We start from the raw sequence: 21042 nt of genomic DNA on the forward strand, positions 1-21042 counted from the left end.
TATATTTCTCATTGTAATTTAGGCTTTTTAATGTGTTACACGGTACTGCTGCTGCAAAACTACAAATTTCACGACATAGGTCGGTAATATTAAAGGTGATTCTGAAAAACCTGATTCTGATACACCAGAGCCACCAGTACTGGCATTCCCTTTACATCTGGAGTGTATCAGGTGAGTGGGCAAGGACATGGCAGAGTGCAACTTCATCCATTTTGATGTACACAATCAAAATGTGTGTTACTTGTTAAATTGCGAGAAATTGGGTCTTGCTGATGTGTGAAGGGGCCCAGATGGGCCTGCGCACAAGTCACTGAAGACCCACGAGAAGGTACAGTAAGTGTGTGGTTGATTGATAAAGTCTGTGGCAGTGAGAAATGAGTGTGGGGATCGGGATGACGTCAGCCTACATCAGTACTGACCTGGAAGGCTGAAGGACACGTTACCATGACCCCTCTATTCGTGGGTATCTTGGCTCAGCATTCATGAGGGTATGCACTGTAAACAGTGCAATATTAACAGGTAATGAAGGGGGGATTAAATTATATTATTACTGAGTATCTGAGAGGTTAAACGAGGGAGTGAATCTGTGGAATCCATTGCCACAGACGGCTGTGGGGGCCAAGTTACTCGTTATATTTAAAGCAAGGTTGATAGGTTCTTGATTAATCAGGGCATCAAAGAATATAGGGAGAAAGCAGGAGAATGGGGTTGAGCGGAATAATAGATCAGCCATAATGGAATGGCGAAGCAGATTCAATGGGCTGAATCGCCCCTATGTCTTATGGTCTTATAATACAGTACTAATGAATATCTGGGAGTTATTGTCCAGTATTTGTAGGATTCTCGGGTCTATTGTACAGCATTACTGGGATTTTCATGGGAATCTGAGAGTTATATTATTAGTGGCCATCTGGGAGTTAAAGTACAGTAATACCAGGGGACATAAATTTCAGGTCATTGGACAAACGTAAAGGGGACGTGGCAGACATAAGTTCTTTACACAGAGAGTGGTGGCGTATGGGACGTCCTGCCAGGCCTGTGGTAGAGGCAGATACATTCGGGGTCTTTGGGAAACTCTTAGATAGGTAATGAATGATAGACAAGTGGAGGGTTAAGCAGATTGTCTCAGAGTAGGTTGTGAGCTGAAAGGCCTGTATGGTGCTGTGTTCTAATACTGGCTACTGGGGCTATGTTCTACTACTGGCTATCCAGTGTTACTGGCTACTGGGGGTTATGCTACAATGTTCCTGGATAACTGGAGGTTACAGTAGTTTGACATATGGAGTTATAATCCAATATTAGTAAATAGCTGGAAGTTATAGTCCAGTATCTCTTGATATCTCAGGGTTAGAGTACAGTTTTACTGGCCATCTGGAAGTTATCGTGCATTTTAGTGAATATCTGAAGGCTATATTACAGGATTAGTGAGTATCTGGAAATTATAATGCAATAGCTGTATATCATAGGATTATACTCCCATGTAGGTAGGTAAAGGGAGTTATAACACCACATTACTGGATATCTAAATGCTATAGTCCAGTATCTGTGGACATCTCCAGGGTTAGAGTACGGTTTTACTGGTGTGACGACAAACCAAGTTATCAGAAGATTGATGCTGATGAGGGAGATAAGGGAGACAATGGAGAAACATTCAAAATGCTAATAAGAGAGAAGAGAGAGTTTAACGAGAAAGAAACACATTTCAGATATTGACAGACCGATTGCTTTGAACCTGAACTGTTTGAAGTTTGATGGACAGGTGATACCCCAGCAGGGGGATAAAAAGAACAGGTTCGCTAAGGCACGACACACACCACGAGATCACGAGATAACGAGACCCTGGAAGAGCAGTGTGCCCCCACAAGTTGGTGTGTGTTTGGAGGTCTGGTTGTGGGAACCGACCATAGACGCAAAGGGTGAAAGGGTATGATCGGCAGAACCTGGAGTGTGTGTCCGCCCTTGCCTGGGTGCCGGGTTCACCGCGGAAGAACGGTCGTATCCGGAGCAGAGGGGTCACAGTCGGTGACCACAGAAGACATAAAAAAGGGTCTGCCCGAAAGCTAACTGCGAAGAACATCAAAGGTCTGTTTGAATCAAAATTTGCATTCTCTCTCTCTCTCCAACAGCACAACAGCGATTACTGCGAACTATACTAAGCTGAACTGAACTCTGTGTCACTTGAGACTGATCATTTTACCCCTAGACTGCGATAGAGCTTGATTGATTCCTATTACCCTAGTTCTGTTTACATGTGTGTTTTATCATTGCTAACCTGTTACATTTATATCCTTACGATTAGAGTACAGTGTTACTTATTTCTTTAATAAAACTTTACTAGTTTCTGTTAAACCAGACTCCAACTGAGTGGTCCATTTCTGCTGGTTTGGCAACCCAGTTACGGGGTACGTAACACTGGTCATCTGGAAGCTATCGTGCATTTTAGCGAATATCTATATTCACTAAATTTCAGGATTAATGAATATCTGGAAGTTATAATACCATAGCTGTGTATCATAGGATTGTGCTCCCATGTAGGTAGGTAAAGGGAGTTATAACACCACATTACTGGATATCTAAAGGTTATAGTCCAGTATTTGTGGGTGTCTGCAGGCTGTGATACTGTATCAGTGGGTATCCGGGAGCTGTGGCAGAGTTTCTGAGAGAAACTGGGGGTTATAGTTCAGTATTACTAGGTACATGGGGTCTGGGGTTATGGTGGTGTATCACACAGTATATGGGAGGTGGGGTATATGGTTCGGTATTACTGGGTATCTGATGATTCTACACACAAGAGATTCTGCAGATGCTGGAAATCCAGAGGAACATGCACAAAATGCTGGAGCAATTCAACAGGTCAGGCAGCACCTATGGAGAAGTATTAAACAGTTGACCTTTCGGACCAAGATCCATCATCAGGATAGTTCTGATGAAGAGTCTCAGCCCAAAACATCGCTTGTCCATAGATGCTGCCTGACTTGCTGAGTTCCTCCATCATTTTGTGTGAGTTGCTCTGACGGTTATAACATGGGCTTTGTGTCTGCGACCCACATCGTTCCAGCTGAGCCAGCTGTCCATATGGTATGGACATGGTCTGGGCTGCATTTGCTCTCAGGAAGATTGGTATAGGAGTTCGCAGATCCCTTGGGACTGTAATTTCATCCTGGATGCAAATGATTCTTCTGGGTGTTGAAACAACAGGCATTGGACAAAGTGAAGACAGAAGAGACTGGAGATGCCGGAATCAGGATGAGCATACAAGGTAACGTGGGAACTGAATGGCTCGAGCAGCATCCGTGGGCTAAACACAGCTTCAATGGCATATTCAAGTTTGCTGACAACACCACTCTCACAGGCCAAATCGAAAGTGGCGATGAATCAGCATATAGGAGGGAGATTGAAAATCTGGCTGAGTGTTGCCATAGCAACAACCTCTTACTCAATGTTAGCAAGACCAAGGAGCTGATTATTGACTTCAGGAAGAGGAAACTAGAGATCCATGAGCCAGTACTCTTTGGAGGATCAGAAGCAGAGAGGGTAAGCAACTTCAAATTCCCCAGAGTTATTATTTTGGAGAACCTGTCCTGTAAGTGCAATTACAAAGAAAGCACATCTGTGTCTCTAATTCCTTAGGAGTTTGTAAAGATTCAGCATGATATCTAAAACTCTGACAAACTTCTATAGATGGGTAATGGAGAGAATATTGACTGGCTGCATCTTTGCCAGTCAAGGCCCTTGAACAGAAAATCCTACAAAAAGCAGTGGATATGGCCCAGTCCATCACGGGTAAAGCCCTCCCCACCATTGAGCACACCTTCATGAAAAGTTCTCTCAGGAAAGCAGCATCCGTCATCAGGGACCCCCACCACCCAAGGCGTGCTCTCTTTTGGCTGCTGTCATCAGGAAGAAGGTGCAGGAGCCTCAGGATTCACACCACCAGCTCAGGAAAAATTATTACCCTTCAACTATCAGGCTCCTGAACCAAAGGGGAAATTTCACTCAACTTCACTTGCCCCATCATTGAGATGTTCCCACAATCTATGGACTCAACTTTCAGGGACTTCCTATCTCAAGTTCTTGAAATTTATTGCTTATTTGTTTTTTTTATTATTATTTCCTTCTTTTTGTATTTGCACAGTTTGTTGTCTTTTGCACACTCATTGAACACTCAGTTGGCACAGACTTCCATTGATTCTATTATGGTTATTATTCTATTATGGATTTATTGAGTATGTGCTCAAGAAACTGAACCTGAAGGTTGTATATGATGACATATATGTACTTAGATAATAAGTTTACTTTGAACTTTGAAATGGACAGTTCAAATTTCAGATTGAAAACCTTTATCCAGTGAAGGGTCTTGACCCTAAACATATAGTCCATTTCCATCCAGAGTTACTGCCTGACCTGCTGAGTCGAGCCCTCCAGCATCTTGCTAGTTACATTGGGTTCATTGAAACCACTTGCTACAACTTTTCTTCGATACTAATGGGAAAAATGAAGCAGGTGGCAGAATTTATGTCCTTGCCAGTGTCACCAGCTTCCTATATGACCATAAGACCACAAGAAATAGGAGCAGAATTAGGCCATTCAGCCCAACAAATCTGTTCTGCCATTTCATCTTGGCAGATTTATTATTCCTCTCAACCCTATTCTCTCGACTTCTCTCCATAATCTTTGCCCTCCCCCTTACTAATCAAGAACCTAACAACCTCTGCTTTAAATATACCTAATGACTTCACCTCCGCAGCTGCCTGTGGCAATGAATTCCACAGATTCGGCACCTCTGGCTAATTTAATTCCTCCTCATCTCTGTTCTAAAGTGATGTTCTTCTATTCTGTGGCTGTCCTCTCTGGTCTTACCCGACCCCCATCCCACTATAGGAAACATCTAGGCGTTTTAATATTCGATAGGTCTCAATGAGATCCCCCTTCGCTCTTTGAAACTCCAGCCCAGATCCATGAAATTCTGCACATGCGTTAAACCTTTTATGACTGGGATCATTCCTGAGAATCTCCTCTAAATACCCTCTCCAATGCCAGAACATTCTTTCTTAGATAAGGGGCCCAAAACTGCTCACAATACTCCAAGTGTGGTCTGACCAATGCCTTATAAAGCCTCAACCTCAGAACTTACTAGTGTCTTATATACCTCAGCTTTATAAAGCCCCTTCCTACACTACAGGTTGGTTTAACATTGATTTAGATAAACTGATCAGCTGCAGACTGGTTAAGAGGTGGACCTGTTAAACATTCTCTTTTGCTGCTCGGAAGGCTATTGATCTGTTACCAACAAACCAGAACTTCCCAGATACCATCTGGAGAAAGCCACGGCTGAGTAGATTTGCTGTAAAGAATGACCTCAAGCAGCGACTGAGTTTTCACTGAAGAGCACCGACCTGGCCCTTCCCTCGGCCCTGCTCTCGGATATTGAGGGCGAGGCGGTGAGCTTGCTCCTTTGTGCTCAAGAGGTTGATGTTGTACGCAATGAGGAAATTCCGCGCTCCGGTTACCGTGGCTCCCCAGCGTGGAACAAAGGTTGCTGTACCAAAATCGGGAGCCCATTCAGGATCCTGTAACTGGAACACAACAGGATGGGGTTATTAGAACATAGAACATGGAACACTGTGGCAATGAACAGCCCTTGATGTTGTGCCGATCTTTTAACTTACTCTAAGATCAATCTAGGCCCTTCTTCCCCCATAGACTTCCATTTTTCTATCATCCATTATACACAAGCTGCTGGGCCATTGAAATTGTGGTTTTTCTGGAATGGCATGTGCCAGTCAAAGCTAAATTGCATTCCTTTATGTCCATATCCAAGAGACTTCCGGGCCCAAACATCACCCTGCCCCACTCCCACCTTACCCTCTCTGTAAAGAGGACCACAAACTTTAGTAGATGCTGCCTGACCAGCTGAGTTCCTCCAGCATTTTGTGTGTTTTACTTTAAGTCTGAGAAGTAATTTCTGAGGATACTGTGGCGGAAGGGACCAGGATATTGAAGGGAAGCAAACACAGGAATAGTGTGAAGTGAAAGTCAGTCCCTGCGCTGTGATTGCATCTACAGTGTTTTGGTTATCTGTCTCATAGTGATGTTCCCCAGGGCTCAGTTAATGGTCCCCAGATTTGAATGAAGGGCCCATAATTGAAAAGTTAGCAAAACTGACTCTGAGGAGAGTTCCCTCTCTGCAGGAAGAAACCATTGGACTGGTCAGGTGAGAACAACAGTGACAAACAGAATATGGAGAAGTGTGAGGTGATGCATCTCAGGAGGCAAAAAAAAAAGGCCAGTGAATGTACAACAAATGGTGGGATACTGAGAGCTGCTGGGGACAGAGGATCTTGGAGACCAACTCCACAGATCTGTGCAGTAGTGGGACTGGTGGATAAGATGGCTCAGGAGGCAGACAGGACAATTCCCTGGACAGCTCCTGAGCGACGAAGGTGCCTTGTCAAACAACTTTGCTTTGTCTGCTGCAAATGGCAAAACCTTCTAGTAGCTACCCACTTCACTTCCACTTCCACTTCCCATTCCCATATAGATATATCTGTCCATGGCTTTCTCTATTGCAATGATGAGGCCAAACTCAGCTTTGAGGAGCAACACAAACACGAGGAATTCTGCAGATGCTGGAAATTCAAGCAACACACATCAAAGTTGCTGGTGAACGCAGCAGGCCAGGCAGCATCTGAGCATATGAAGTGTTGAGGAGCAACACCTCATATTCTGTGTCCCTTCCAACCGAATGGCACGAACATTGATTTTCGATAAATTCTGGTAATTTTTCACTCCTTCCCCTTCTCACTTTTTCCCATTGCCCATTCTGGCTTCCATCTTACTCCAGCTCTTCTCCTCACCCGCTCATCACCTCCCTATGATTCCCCTTCCCTTTATTCCATGGTCCATTGCCCTCTCCAGTTAGGTTCCTCCTTCCTAAGTCCTTTACCACTTCCATCCATCAACTCCCAGCTTCTTAGTGTATCCCCCTACTATCCCCCTCACCTGGCTTCACCTATCACCTCCCAGTTTGTCTTTACCCCCCTCCTTCACCTTCTGGCTTCTGTTCCCTTCATTTCCAGTCCAAAATAGATGTTGCCTGACCTGCTGAGCTCCTCCAGCATTTTGTGTGTATTACTTAAGATATCCAGCATCTGCAGAATCTCGTGTTTACATGGGGCATTTCGTCAGAATACAGGCGCAGTGAACTTCTGCTCGGCCACAGTGAAAGCATGTGCACAACTTTGGTCACTGCACTAGGAGAAGAATACGACAGAAGAGGATGCCAAGGAGATTTACTGAGATAGAGGCAGGGCTGAAGAATTATAACTATGAGGAAAGTCTCTCTCAGCTGGGGTTCTCTCTGGAACAAAGGAGGCCAAGGGGAGACTTAACTGAGGCAGATAAATTGATGAGAACCCCTGATAGAGCGAAGAGAAAGACAGTCACATCCGTAAATAGAGGCAGAAATTTTAATTAATTCTCAACGATTGGGCTGATTAACATCTCCACCCATTAACACACCCCACCCCTCTCTCCCCCACCTCTCCTGTATTATTTCCTGTCAGAGTCACCTTATGTACAGATACTCCTGTCCCTAGTATCACTTTATGTACATACAATCAGTCTGTGTAGATAAGCTAATCTTATGTTTTTATATTTATTGCGTTTCTTTATGCTGCACAGGATCCAGAGTAACAACCATTTCTTTCTCCTTACTGCAGAATGACAATAACCAGTCTCCAATCTTGAAATGATTAGTGTGGAGTTGTAGAGATATTATTCACAACAAAATGGTATATAGCACAAGAACTGAGAAGAGGAAGTAACCAAAATAGCTCTATTTTTAGCCAGCAAGATACAATGAGCCAAATAGTTGCTGTAAGCTCAGTCAGTCCACCACCTCCTGAACTACAGAGCAGCTGGTTCCCTCTGTTGCCAACGAAAGGAAGCCTGGATGACAACACCTGCTCGTTAATGCAAATGTCTAATCAGCCAATCACGCGGCAGCAACTCAATGCATAAATGTCTGCAGACACGGTCAAGAGGTTCATCTGTTGTATAGACCAGACATCAGAATGGGGGAGAAATGTGATCTAAGTGACTTTGACTGTGGAATAATTGTTGATGCCAGATGGGGTGGTTTGAGTATCTCTGAAACTTCAGATTTCCTGAGATTATCACGAGCAACAGTCTCTGGAGTTTAGAAAAGAATGGTGTGAGAAACAAAAAGCATCCAGTGAGCGGCAGTTCTGTTGGCAAAAATGCTTTGTTAATAAGTGAGGTCAGGGGAGAATGGCCGGACTACTTCAAGCTGACAGAAAAGCAACAGTAACTCAAATAACCACGTGTTACAACAGTGGTGTGCAGAAGAGCATCTCTGAACGCAGAAAACGTCAAATCTTGAAGTGGATGGCTGCAGGACGTACCTAATAAAGTGGCCACTGAATGCATGGCAGCACTTTTCTAATCCAACTCTGTCAGCTGCATTCTCCAGTCCTCCCTTATACTGATATTGACATCTTCAAAGAGCCGTGACTTAGCAAGGCAGCGTCCATCATTAAGGATCTCTACTGCCTGGGAAATGCCCCCTTCACACTGTTACTGTCGGGAAGGAGGTACAAAAGCCTGAAGTTTTGGTCACCAAATTGCAGGAAGGATATAAATAAGGTTGAAAGAGTGCAGAGAAGGTTTACAAGGATGTTGCCAGGACTTGAGAAACTCAGTTACAGAGAAAGGTTGAATAGGTTAGGACTTTGTTCCCTGGAGCATAGAAGAATGAGGGGAGATTTGATAAAGGTATATAAAATTATGATGGGTATAGATAGAGTGAATGCAAGCAGGCTTTTTCCACTGAGGCAAGGGGAGAAAAAAACCAGAGGACATGGGTTAAGGGTGAGGGGGGAAAAGTTTAAAGGGAACATTAGGGGGGGATTCTTCACACAGAGAGTGGTGGGAGTATGGAATGAGCTGCCAGACGAGGTGGTAAATGCGGGTTCTTTTTTAACATTTAAGAATAAATTGGACAGATACATGGATGGGAGGTGTATGGAGGGATATGGTCTGTGTGCAGGTCAGTGGGACTAGGCAGAAAATGGTTTGGCACAGCCAAGAATGGCCAAAAGGCCTGTTTCTGTGCTGTAGTTTCTATGGTTTCTATGGACACACACTCAGTTGTTCAGGAACAGCTTCTTCCCCTCCGCCATCCGATTTCTAAATGGACATTGAACCCATGAGCACCAACCCGCTACTTTCTTATTTCTGTTATACTGCACTAATTGTAACTTAACTAATTAATAATTAAACTTAATGTTACTGAGTTTTTTCTTTATGTTTATTTATCTATCATGTTTTTAATTGTGCTGCTGCCTTAAAGTTAACAAATTTCACAACAAATGCCAGTGACAGTCAGTCTGATTCTGATGTTGGCACAACCAGACATGAGTGCGGTTCTCTTCGTTCACAGTTTAGCTAATCACTTCCCTTTTCAGGCTTGGGTCCCAGCTAGTGTTTAGAATGATGAAGACTGTGGAAAAAAGTGGCAGTGATTACTCAGCACCTTAATATGTCTTGCCTAACAAGCTGTATAGCACTGCCCGATGGCGCTTTATCAGACATTGATCAGATCACACTGAGAGCATTGTGAGCAGTTTTGGGCCCCTCATCCAAGGAAAGATGTGCTGGCATTGGAAAGCGTCCAGCAGAGGTTCACAAGAATGATCATGGGAATGAACGGGTTAAGAAATAAAGAGCATTTGATGTCTCTGGGCCTGTACTCGCTGAAGTTCAGAAGAATGAAGGGAGATCTCATTGAATCCTATTGAATATTGAAAGGTCTAGATAGAGTTGATGGAGGATGTTTCCTATAGTGGGGGAGTCTAGGACCAGAGAGCACAGTCTCAGAATAGAGGAAGATCCAATTAGAACAGAGATGAAGAGGAAATCTTTTTAGCTAAAGGGTTGTGAGTCTGTGGAATTCATTGCTACAAATGGCTGTGGACGCCAGATGACTGAGTATTTTTAAAGCAGAGCTTGATAGGTTCTTGATTAGAAAGGGGGCCAGCTGGTGACGCAGTGAGATCAGCGCCGGACTCTGGAGCGAAGGTTCCCGAGTTCGAATCCAGGTCGGGCCACCCCGCAGCACGCTTTCCATCCATGCCGGGTTGAGTGTCGAGCTAGCCACTCGGCCTCGTTAAAAAAATACAAGGGCCGAGTGAGGAACGTTCATAATGTGACCCAGTTAATCCTGACACCACGGCTGAACGTCTGGTACGACACGCTTTAAAAAATTCGAAAGGGCACCAAAGGTCACAAGGAGAAGGCAGGACAATGGGGTTGAGAGGGATAATTATCTCTCCAATGCCAGCATACCATTGTCAACAAGCATTCTCAGTGGGAGGAAAGGAATTGTGGATGTTTCAGGTCGAAACTTTGCCAGAGTTCCTTGACAGTTCCTTTCTCCCCCTCAGATGCTGCTTGACCCTCTGAGCAGATCGTGTATCACTCCTGATTCCAGCACCTCCTGTGCCTCTAAATACCGTCGATCCTCCTTTGCCTACCTTTCCCTGTAGCCCTTCATATTCACCAGCTCGAATGCTGGGCAGTGCTCTGCGATGCTCGTTACGTGCTGCTTCTCCGTATAAGTAGACTGCAAGAAGAGTAACAGTGTTATTCGCTCGGACACAAACAAGCTGGGTGACTAAAGAAACTGCAGAGAGGGTTTACCAGGATGCTGCCTGGATCAAGCAATCTCTCTGGAACAAAGGAAGGTTAATAGACGTGTATAAGAGTCATCCATCAAGAGGGCAGCCAGAGACATTTCCCCAGGGCGAAAAATAGCTAATACAAGTGGGCGTAATTTTAAGATGATTGGAGGAAAGTATGAGGAGGATGAGGGAGGTACATTTTGTTTGTGGTCTTTCTGTGTAATGTCCTGCCAGAGAGTGGTAGAAGCATTTAGATAGGCACATGGATGATAGAAAAATAGAGGGCTGTGTAGGAGAGAAGGGTTAGATTGAATTTAGAGTAGGTTAAAAGGTTAGCACAACATTGTGGGCCTGTACTGTGTTGTAGTGCTCTATGAACATTGGAGAATGATAGGTCTGATCTTTGGGCTGAGATTCTAAATTGGAGAAAGGCCAATTTTGATGGCCTGTACAGTGCTGTAATGTTTTGTGCTCTATATGTTCTTAAGGACACCACCTTGAGTCCTGATCCTGCTACTAAAAATATCACCTAATGGTGAGTGGGTCAGAAATGTGGTGGACAGAGCTCCAGTGGAGGGCATGCAATAGCTGGGGCCACAAATGGCCAGGCACACTGTTTAACTGCTGAGAAGCAGAGAATTCAGAGGAAGAAGGAGATATGACAGTCTGTGGAGAAAATCACTCAATGTAAATGCACAACTAATTAAAGGCAATTGAGAAGGTTGACAGAACGTTTGGTGTCAAGAAGGCTCAGGACTCAGACTAAAGTGATGCCTCCATCACACACAGCCACTGCCACGCCCATCTCGAGGACCACGTTCTGCTTTGGCACAGAGGCGGCGGCGGAAACGGAACAACACCAGGAATTTCGGAGGAACTCAGCAGGTCAGGCCGCATTGCAGGAGAGGAATAAAGAATCAACTTTTCAGACTGAGGCCCTTCATCCAGTTCCGACGAAGGGTCTCAGCCCAAAGTGTCAAATCTTTATTTCTTTCCCTAGATGCTGCCCGACCTACTGAGTTCCTCCAGCATTTTGTGTGTTACTCTGGAATTCACAGCATCTGCAGAATCTTCTGTGTTTATGAGCAGGATTTAGGGACTTGAATGATGAGATCAGGTTGTGTGGCCCAAGTTGCTTGTTCCTTTGAATTCTCTGTTCCTCAACAGTTAAAGAGTGTTCCTGGCCCTTAGTGGACCCAGCTGTCATTTGCCCCCACCTTTTGCCTCTTGCCAATGGGTGATATTTTAAGTAGTGCAATCAAAATCCAGGCAACAGTAGGTGTTCAGTGTTCAACCTAAATGGGGTTTTATTAAAACGGTAAAAGGATGTGGAATTGAAGCTGAAAAAAGTATTTTCTTTAGTTGCTGAGTTAATACAAGGAGCCATAATCTTAAACACTTGAGGAGGGAAATATTTCTTCATACAAAGAGCAGCACGCCATAAATGAGTTCCCTTCCGAAACCCACCTCCCTCCAAGTCGCCCAAACCCCTTCCCCCATTCCCTCCAAAAGCTCCAGAGGTGTTCACACTGGAGAGGCTGCAGAGGAGAGGATGGAGTTCCGGATTTCATTAACGGGCAGAGATGGGATAGACTGGACTTGTTTTCACCGGAGCAAGGTAGGAAGTATGGCTGATATCTGGAACATGCTACCAGGGAAGGCGGTGAAATCAGATACAATGACTATGCTTAAAAGGCAAGGCATAGAAGGATAGTACCCTATTGTGGGCAAGATAGGTAACAAGGGCAACACGGCAGGGATGACTGAAGGGCCTGTTGAGTGCTCCTTAGCTCTTTGACTCTCAATGGGGATGTGAAACACTCACATCTCGAACTGGGAGCTTTCTGTTAGGCAAGTTACTGATCGGCCACTGAGTAATCTTGTTCTTATTGATCACAGCCTTTGGCCTTCATAATTCAAAGTACTGAGTGCAGGAGTTGGGATGTTATGTTGAAGTTGTATAGGACATTGCTGTGGCCTAATTTGGAGTATTGTCTGCAGTTTTGGTCACCCACCTGCAGGAAATATATCAATAAGATTGAAGGAGTGCAGAGAAAATTTATAAGAATCCTTGCAAGGACTTGAGTTATAGGAGAAATTTGAATAAGTTTGGACTTTATTCCCTAGAGTGTAGAAGGTTGAGGGGAGTTTTGATAGCGGTATACAAAATTAAGAGTGGTATAGGTAGGATAAATGCAAGCAGGCTTTTTCCACTGAGGTTGGGTGAAACTAGAACTAAAGGTCATAGGTTAAGGGCGAAAGGTGAAATATTTAAGGGAAACATGAGGGGCTACTTCTTCACTCAGAGGATGGTAAGATGCACTCAGGGACCTGATTCTGTGCACCATCCCTCTCAGACGCTCACAGGGACCTGATTGTCTTCCCCATCCCTCTCAGCCACCCACAGGGACCTGATTGTGTGCAACTGTCCTCTTTCCAACAGGGTCCTAAGGTTCCTCTTGTGGTTTGTCCAGGCTGTACTCACTCACCAGGTACCTCCAGCTTCTCCGCAAGTCGATTCCCAAACTCAGCTGCGCACTGGACACATTCCTCCATGCGGACGTTACGCACTGGGATGAAGGGACACACATCCAAAGCGCCCATCCTGGGATGTTCACCTGCCAGCAAAACTCAGAATATTAAGACAAGAGCAGAACATCTCCCAAAGCCACCACAAAGTCTTATGAAGGTACGTTGAGCAAGCTGGGGTTTTCCTCTCCGGAGTGAAGGAGGATGAGAGGTGACTTATAGAGATAAGAGGCATAGACTGAGTAACACATGGGTGACAGATAAATGAAAGATTACGTAGGAGGGAAGGGTATGAGACCACAATCACAAAACACAGAAAGTTGTACAGTGCAGAAACCCTTTACCCCTCTATGCCTGTGCTGTGTTTGATGTTGTAACGTGGATGAAATCACCAGAGAGACAGTCACTGGTAGATACAAAGCAGCTTCTTTATTCGACACAACAAGGTACAGCAGGCATCATACGGACAGAGACGCTTTCGGTAGAAAGGTCTGCTAGCCCAATGTAGGCTCGATATTTATATGCTAAACACAAAGGCAATTGCTACTTTAAAAAGTTATAGACAATGCATAGACAATGCTCCCTATTGAAGCTATATACAAAATATCACACCATCTATCTCCATCCTTTCTTTCCGACGCCAACATGTCTGGGTTGGTACTCACAGCTTTTAGGAATGCAAGTTAAATCCACAATACATTTATTTGGCATTTTACGTGCTAACATAGAAGACAATTAATATTTATAAAGTATAGATAATACTGTCTTCGAAACTACAGCACCTGGTCAAACTACGGTGCCAGAAGCATCTGGTATTCGCACCTTTTTAGGAAGCGCATTGTTGTGGACTCAATCCACAGTACTTTGTCAAATAGAAGTCTGGTGGCCAAAGTAATTCAAATGTAAACAAATCATCTGCCCCAAAAAACTCACTCTGACATTTGATTAAATTAATTTAATTAATTTCTTCTGCCTATGCATGATCCTGTGCTCCAGGTAAAACAAATGCCAGCCTCTCCAGGTAACTCAAGCCCTCCTTGTGGATCTTTTCAGCACCCATTCCTGCCTACTGGCGTGCCACACACAGAGTTGTCTGTGTTGGCATCACACAATCCCCACGGGTACACCGATCCCAAAGCAGTATCCACCCACCTTGGTGTGTTGCCATGTCAATGAGCTGATAGGCCACCTCAGCAGCATTCTGTGCTCCGTTCACGACAGCCTCTGGAGAGCCGACAAATGTGTACACTGTGCGATTGGTGGACTGGCCAGGATCCACATCCAACAGCGAGCAGCCCTTGGTTTGTGAAATGGCGTCAGCAATGGCATCAATGACCTGCCAGGAAAACAATTCATGGAGCCAGCTGAGTTCATGAATTCATTCTTCGCATCAGTACCCACCAAGGAGAAGGACATGAGTGATGGTGAGATGAGGTAGAGCTATGTTGATATTTAACACATGATGATGTTAAGAAGAAAGAGGTGTTGTGTGCATTAAGACACATTAAAATAGATAAATCACCAGGGCATGATAGGATCTGTCCCAGGATGCTGAAGGAGGCAAGGTGGGAGATTCCCGGTGGCCTGACGAAGATCTTTGTATCCTCTTTAGCCCCAGGCAAGTTTCCAAAAACCTAGAGAACAGCCAATATTGTCCTACTCTCCCTTTGATCCTCCTCCAGTGTTCCCATTTTCTTCTCTGTTCCCGCCACCCCCTTCCCCTCCTAGCCTGTCCGTCACCCATTCCATAACCCTCTCCCTCGTGGTTCTGTACACCCACTACCCACACACATCACCCCTTGGATCCATCCGCCATTAACCTCTCCCCTCATGGTTCCCATTATCACCTTTCTCACTTAACAGATTTACACATTTATCATATGGGTGGTGGGTGGAGATGCATCTCTACCAAAGGAGGTGTAAGACACTTGGTCCCTCCACTAGCCTGCAATTCACCCCGGGGCAAGTTGTAGCACCTGCTTATCACCTCCGACCAGGGCCACGTGAAGCCGTGGGGGCAAGTGGTAGATGGTCGTATGAGGAGCTGGTACACGTCACAAGTCCTGGTTATGTGACCACTGACACCAGGCAGACAACCTCTGAAAAATATTAATAATGGCAGGGGTCACCCCTCTTGTAAACACACTGCCCAGAAGAAGTCAATGGCAGACCACCTCTGCAGAAAAATTTTCCAAGGACAGTCATGGTCATGGAAAGAGAGAAGGCCATGATCGCCTCATGTCATGACACGACATATAATGATGATGATAATGACATTCAGCATCCCTGCTTTTCACCTCCAATATTCCACCCCCCCACCACCACCTCCTCACTCTATTTGCCACTTAGTTTTGTTTCTTTGTTTGATTTACATCTATCATCCACCTGCCATTGTCTCAAATCCACCCCACTCCCCTCTCCTACATGGCACAACCTGCCAGTCATCTTACATCCCTCCTCAATCCACCAGTCACCTCGGACTACCACCTCACACCAGTACTGGTTATCTTCCCTCTCCACACTCAGTGCTAATGCAGGTTCTCAACCCCAGAAGTTCAAAGTAAATTGACACCACCATAATCTGCCCTGAGATCACAGTAGAACGAAGAAATACTATAGAATCAATGACCGACAAACAACCAGTGTGCAGAGTAAGACAAACTGTGCAAACACAAAAGAATAATACTGAGAACATGAGTTGTAGAGTCCTTGAAAGTCATCGAAGGCAAATCCATTGTTAATGAAGTCTGTTCAAAGTTGAGGTGAGAGAAGTTCTCCACACTGGTTCAGGAGCCTGATGGTTGTCAGGGTAATAAGTTGACAGTAGATAGGGCCATAAAGAGATTTTCTGGCACATTGACCTTCATAAATCAACGTATTGAGAACCGGAGTTAGGATGTTACGTTAAAGTTGCATAAAATATAAGTGAGGCCTAATTTGGAGTATTGTGTGCAGTTCTGGTCACCTACCTACAGGAAAGATGTCAATAAACATAGAAACATAGAAAGCCTACAGCACAATAGAGGCCCTTCGGCCCACAAAACTGTGCTGAACATGTCCTTACCTTAGAAATTACCTAGTGTTACCCATAGCCCTTTATCTTTCTGAGCTCCATATACTTGTGCTGGAGTCTCTTAAAAGACCCTATTGTAGCCGCCTCCACCACGGCCGCCAGCAGCCCATTCCACACACTCACCACTCATTGCATAAAAATCTTACCCCTGATATCTTCTCTGTACCTGCTTCCAAGCACCTTAAAACTATGCCCTCTTGCGCTAACCATTTCTACCCTGGGAAAAAGCCTCTGACTATCCACACGATCAATGCTTCTCATCATCTTATACACCTCTATCAGCTCACCTCCCATCCTCAGTTGCTCCAAGGAAAAAAGGCCAAGTTCAGTCAACCTATTCTCATAAGACACGCTCTCCAATCCAGGCAACATCTTTGTAAATGTCCTCTGCACCCTTTCTATGGTTTCCACATCCTTCCTAAAGTGAGGCGACCAGAACTGAGCACGGTACACCAAGTGGGGTCTGACCAGGGTCCTATACAGCTGCAACATGACTCTTGGTTCCTAAACTGAATTCCATGATTGAAGGTCAATGCCTTCTTATCACAGAGTCGACCTGCGCAGCAGCCTTGAGTGTCCTATGGACTCAGACCCCAAGATCCCTCTGATCCTCCACACTGCCAAGAGTCTTACCATTAATACTATATTCTGTCATTGTCTTATCCTCTTGCTCTTCACATACTTGTAGAATGCCTTGGGGTTTTCCTTAATCCTGTCTGCCAAGGCCTTCTCATGGCCCCTTCTGGCTCTCCCAATTTCTTCCTTGAGCTCCTTCTTGCTAACCTTATAATCTTCTAGCTCTCTATCATTACCTAGCTTTTTGAACCTTTTGTAAGCTCTTCTTCTTGACTAGATTTACAACAGCCTTTGTACACCACGGTTCCTGTACTCTACCATCCTTTCCCTGTCTCATTGGTACGTACCCATGCAGAAATCCATGCAAATATCCCCTGAACATTTGCAACATTTCTTCTGTACATTTCCCTGAGAACATCTGTTTCCAGTTTATGCTTCCAAGTTCATGCCTGATAGCCTCATATTTCCCCTTACTTCAATTAAATGTTTTCCTAACTTGTCTGTTCCTATCCCTCTCCAATGCTATGGTAAAGGAGATAGAATTGTGATCACTATCTCCAAAATGTTCTCCCACTGAGAGATCTGACACCTGACCAGGTTCATTTCCAATACCAGATCAAGTACAGCCTCTCCTCTTGTAGACTTATGTACATGTTGTGTCAAGAAACCTTCTTGAACACACCTAGCACACTCCACCCCATATAAACCCCTCGCTGTAGGGACATGCCAATAGATATTTGGGAAATTAAAATTTCCCACCATGACAACCCTGTTATTATTACACCTTTCCAGAATCTGTCTCCCTATCTGCTCTTCGATGTCACTGTTACCATTGGGTGGGCTATAAAAAACACCCAGTAGAGTTATTGACCCCTTCTTGTTCCTAACTTCCACCCACAGAGTCTCCATAGACAACCCCTCCATGACTTCCTTCTTTTCTGCAGCCGTGACACTATCTCTGATCAACAGTGCCACTCCCCCACCTCTTTTGCCTCCTCCCTGTCCTTTCTGAAACAACTAAAGCCTGGCACTTGAAGTAACCATTCCTGCCCCTGAGCCATCCAAGTCTCTGTAATGGCCACAACATCATAGCTCCAAGTACTGATCCACGCTCTAAGCTCATCGGCTTTGCTCATAATACACCTTGCATTAAAACAGAAACATTTCAAATCATCAGTCTGAGCACATCCCTTCTCTATCACCTGCCTATCCTCCCTCTCACACTGTCTCCAATCTTTCTCTATTTGTGAGCCAGCCGCCTCTTCCTCCGTCTCTTCAGTTTAGTTCCCACCCCCCCAGCAATTCTAGTTTAAACTCTCCCCATTAGCCTTAGCAAACCTCCCTACCAGGATATTGGATTCACGTGCAACCCGTCCTTTTTGTACAGGTCACTCCTGACCCAAAAGAGGTCCCAATGATCCAGAAATCTGAATCTCTGACCCCTGCTCCAATCCCTCAGCCACACATTTATCCTCCACCTCACTCTATTCCTATACTCACTGTTGTGTGGCACAGGCAGTAATCCTGAGATTACTACCTTTGTGGTCCTGCTTCTCAACTTCCTTCATATCTCCCTGTAGTCTGTTTTCAGGACCTCCTCCCTTTTCCTGCCTATGTCATTGGTACCAATATGTATCATGTCCTCTGGCTGTTCTCCTTCCCACTTCAAGATATCGTGGACGTGATCAGAAACATCCCGGACCCTGGCACCTGGGAGGCAAACTACTATCCGTGCTTCTTTCCTGCATCCACAGAATCACCTGTCTGACCCCCAAACTATGGAGTCCCCTATCACTGCTACCATCCTCTTCCTTTCCCTACCCTTCTGAACCACAGGGCCAGACTCTGTGCCAGAGGCACAGCCACTGTTGCTTCCCCCAGGTAGGCTGTCCGCCCCAACAGTACTCAAACAGGAGTACCTATTGTCAAGAAAGAATACTGAGAAAATTTACAAGGACGTTGCCAGGACTTGTGGACCTGATTTTTAGGAGAAGTTTGTAAAGGTTAGGATTTTATAGAACGTAGCAGAATGAGGGAAGATTTGATAAAGGTATACAGAATTAGGTGGGTTGTAGATAGGGTAAATGCAGGCTTTTTCCACTGAGGTTGAATGGGACTAGAACTAGAGGTCGTGACCCTAATTGTTTCCCCCCCCCCCCACAGAACCTGCTCAACCCTGTAAGTTCCTCCAGCAGATTAAAGTGCTCCAGACTCCTCCTATACAAATACGAGATATCTCAGACCTCGACCAAAGGCCGGGCTGCTTGTCGCTTTGTCCAAACACAATTCCCCAATGAGGATGATAAAATCATTCAGGCAAACATGATTGCCACATTTGTCCAATATAGGAGATCTCAATGGGGCAGATTATCTAATTTGTTGTTTGTTTGCATCCAATCTTCAATTCCTCTTCAGGCCCTCACAGTCAGGCTCCTATTTAGTATTTTGTTTAAAACATAGAAAAGTACAGCACAGGAACAGGCCCCACACCCCAATTATTAATATAATGCCAAATTGATCTATTTAGTTCTGCCTGTGCATGATCCATATCCTTCATTTCTCTGCACATTCATGTGTCTATCCAAGAGCCTTGTAAATGCCTCCATCATATTTGCCTACACCAACAACCCAGCAGCACATTCCAGGCACCCAATCCTCTCTGAAACACTTGAGCACACATCTCCTTTGAACTTACCCCATCTGATCTTAAATGTATGCCCTCTGATTTGACTTTTCTACCCTATGACCAAGATACTGACTGACTGTCTATTCTGACTGCCTTTTAAAATAATTTTATCCAAAACAGTAACAAAAGGTAAAACATTTGCCTCGGAGTCTCATGAGTTCGGAGCCTCAACTCTGAACTGATTTCACAACCTATGGACTCACTTTCAGAGACTTGGCGCTCATGCTCTCAGTATTATTTATTTACTTTTTGTAGTCCTTGCACAGTTTGTCTTCTTTCGCACATTGATCGTTTGGCAGTCATTGTGTGCAGTTTTTGCTATTCTCCTGTGAATGCTTGCAAAAAAATTAATCTCATGGTGGCATATTTTGATAATATATTTACTCTGAACTTTGAAATGTGTTCTCCATCCCCTGCGAAGCCCATAGATCCTGGGAGCCCTTCAGCGAGCCAGTCGACACCACGACCTCCTTCTCCAGGGACAAGCCAGCACCAACATATCCACAGATTGTGGGAGGGTGGTCACCTCAAACAGACACTTTGATGGCCTGTTGCCTGGACCTGTGAATTGCCACCATGCCCAGGCCCAGGAGCAGATGAAGGGGGGCTCCCCTGGGTGACTCACCCTTTGCCACATGGGTTGGCCAAGGTCAGTCAAGTCAAGTTACGTCACTTTTTATTGTCATTTCGACCATAGACTGCTGGCACAGTACACAGTAAAAACAAAACAACATTCCTTCAGGACCATGGTGCTACATGAAACAACACAAAACTACACTAGACTAAGTGAGACAATACCATGCTACACTAGACTACGTAAAACAACACAAAAACTGCACTAGACTACAGACCTGCACAGGACTACATAAAGTGCACAAAACAGTGCAGGGCAGTACGATAATTAATAAACAAGACAATAGACACAGTAGAGGACCAATTACAATATAATAATAAACAATGTAGATGTCAGTCTAGACTCTGAGTATTAAGGAGTCTGATGGCTTGGGGGAAGAAACTGTTACATAGTCTGGTCGTGAAAGCCCAAATGCTTCGATACCTTTTGCCAGATGGCAGGAGGGAGAAGAGTTTGTATGAGGGGTGTGTGGGGTTCTTCATAATGCTGTTGGCTTTGCAGATGCAGCGTGTGGTGTAAATGTCTGTAATGGTGGGAAGAGAGACCCCGATGATCTTCTCAGCTGACCTCACTATCCGCTGCAGGGTCTTGCGATCCGAGATGGTACAATTTCCGAACCAGGCAGTGATGCAGCTGCTCAGGCTGCTCTCAATACAACCTCTGTAGAATGTGGTGAGGATGGGGGGTGGGAGATGGACTTTTCTCAGCCTTCGCAGAAAGTAGCACGGGACTGAAGTGCAACCAGTATTCTGAAGAGCACCTCCCACGAACACTGAAACAGGAGCCATAATCTCTCACTCACCATTGGCACATGAAGCATTGGCTCCTCCAGGCCACGAAT

At 44.9% G+C, this 21042-nt stretch overlaps 1 protein-coding gene across 1 annotated transcript in view; it reads right to left on the reverse strand.

The window, feature by feature from the left end:
* Positions 1–21042, reverse strand: part of ftcd (formimidoyltransferase cyclodeaminase) — a 54786-nt gene that overhangs the window by 26860 nt on the left and 6884 nt on the right. Inside the window, exons 2-5 of the mRNA XM_063051514.1 lie at positions 14385–14568; positions 13193–13321; positions 10557–10645; positions 5397–5576 (exon numbers count right to left, since the gene is read on the reverse strand). Of these exons, the coding sequence (XP_062907584.1) occupies positions 5397–5576; positions 10557–10645; positions 13193–13321; positions 14385–14568 (582 nt within the window). The remainder of the gene's footprint in view (positions 1–5396; positions 5577–10556; positions 10646–13192; positions 13322–14384; positions 14569–21042) is intronic.

Source organism: Mobula hypostoma, chromosome 6 (assembly GCF_963921235.1).
Source record: "Mobula hypostoma chromosome 6, sMobHyp1.1, whole genome shotgun sequence".
NCBI lineage: Eukaryota > Metazoa > Chordata > Chondrichthyes > Myliobatiformes > Myliobatidae > Mobula > Mobula hypostoma.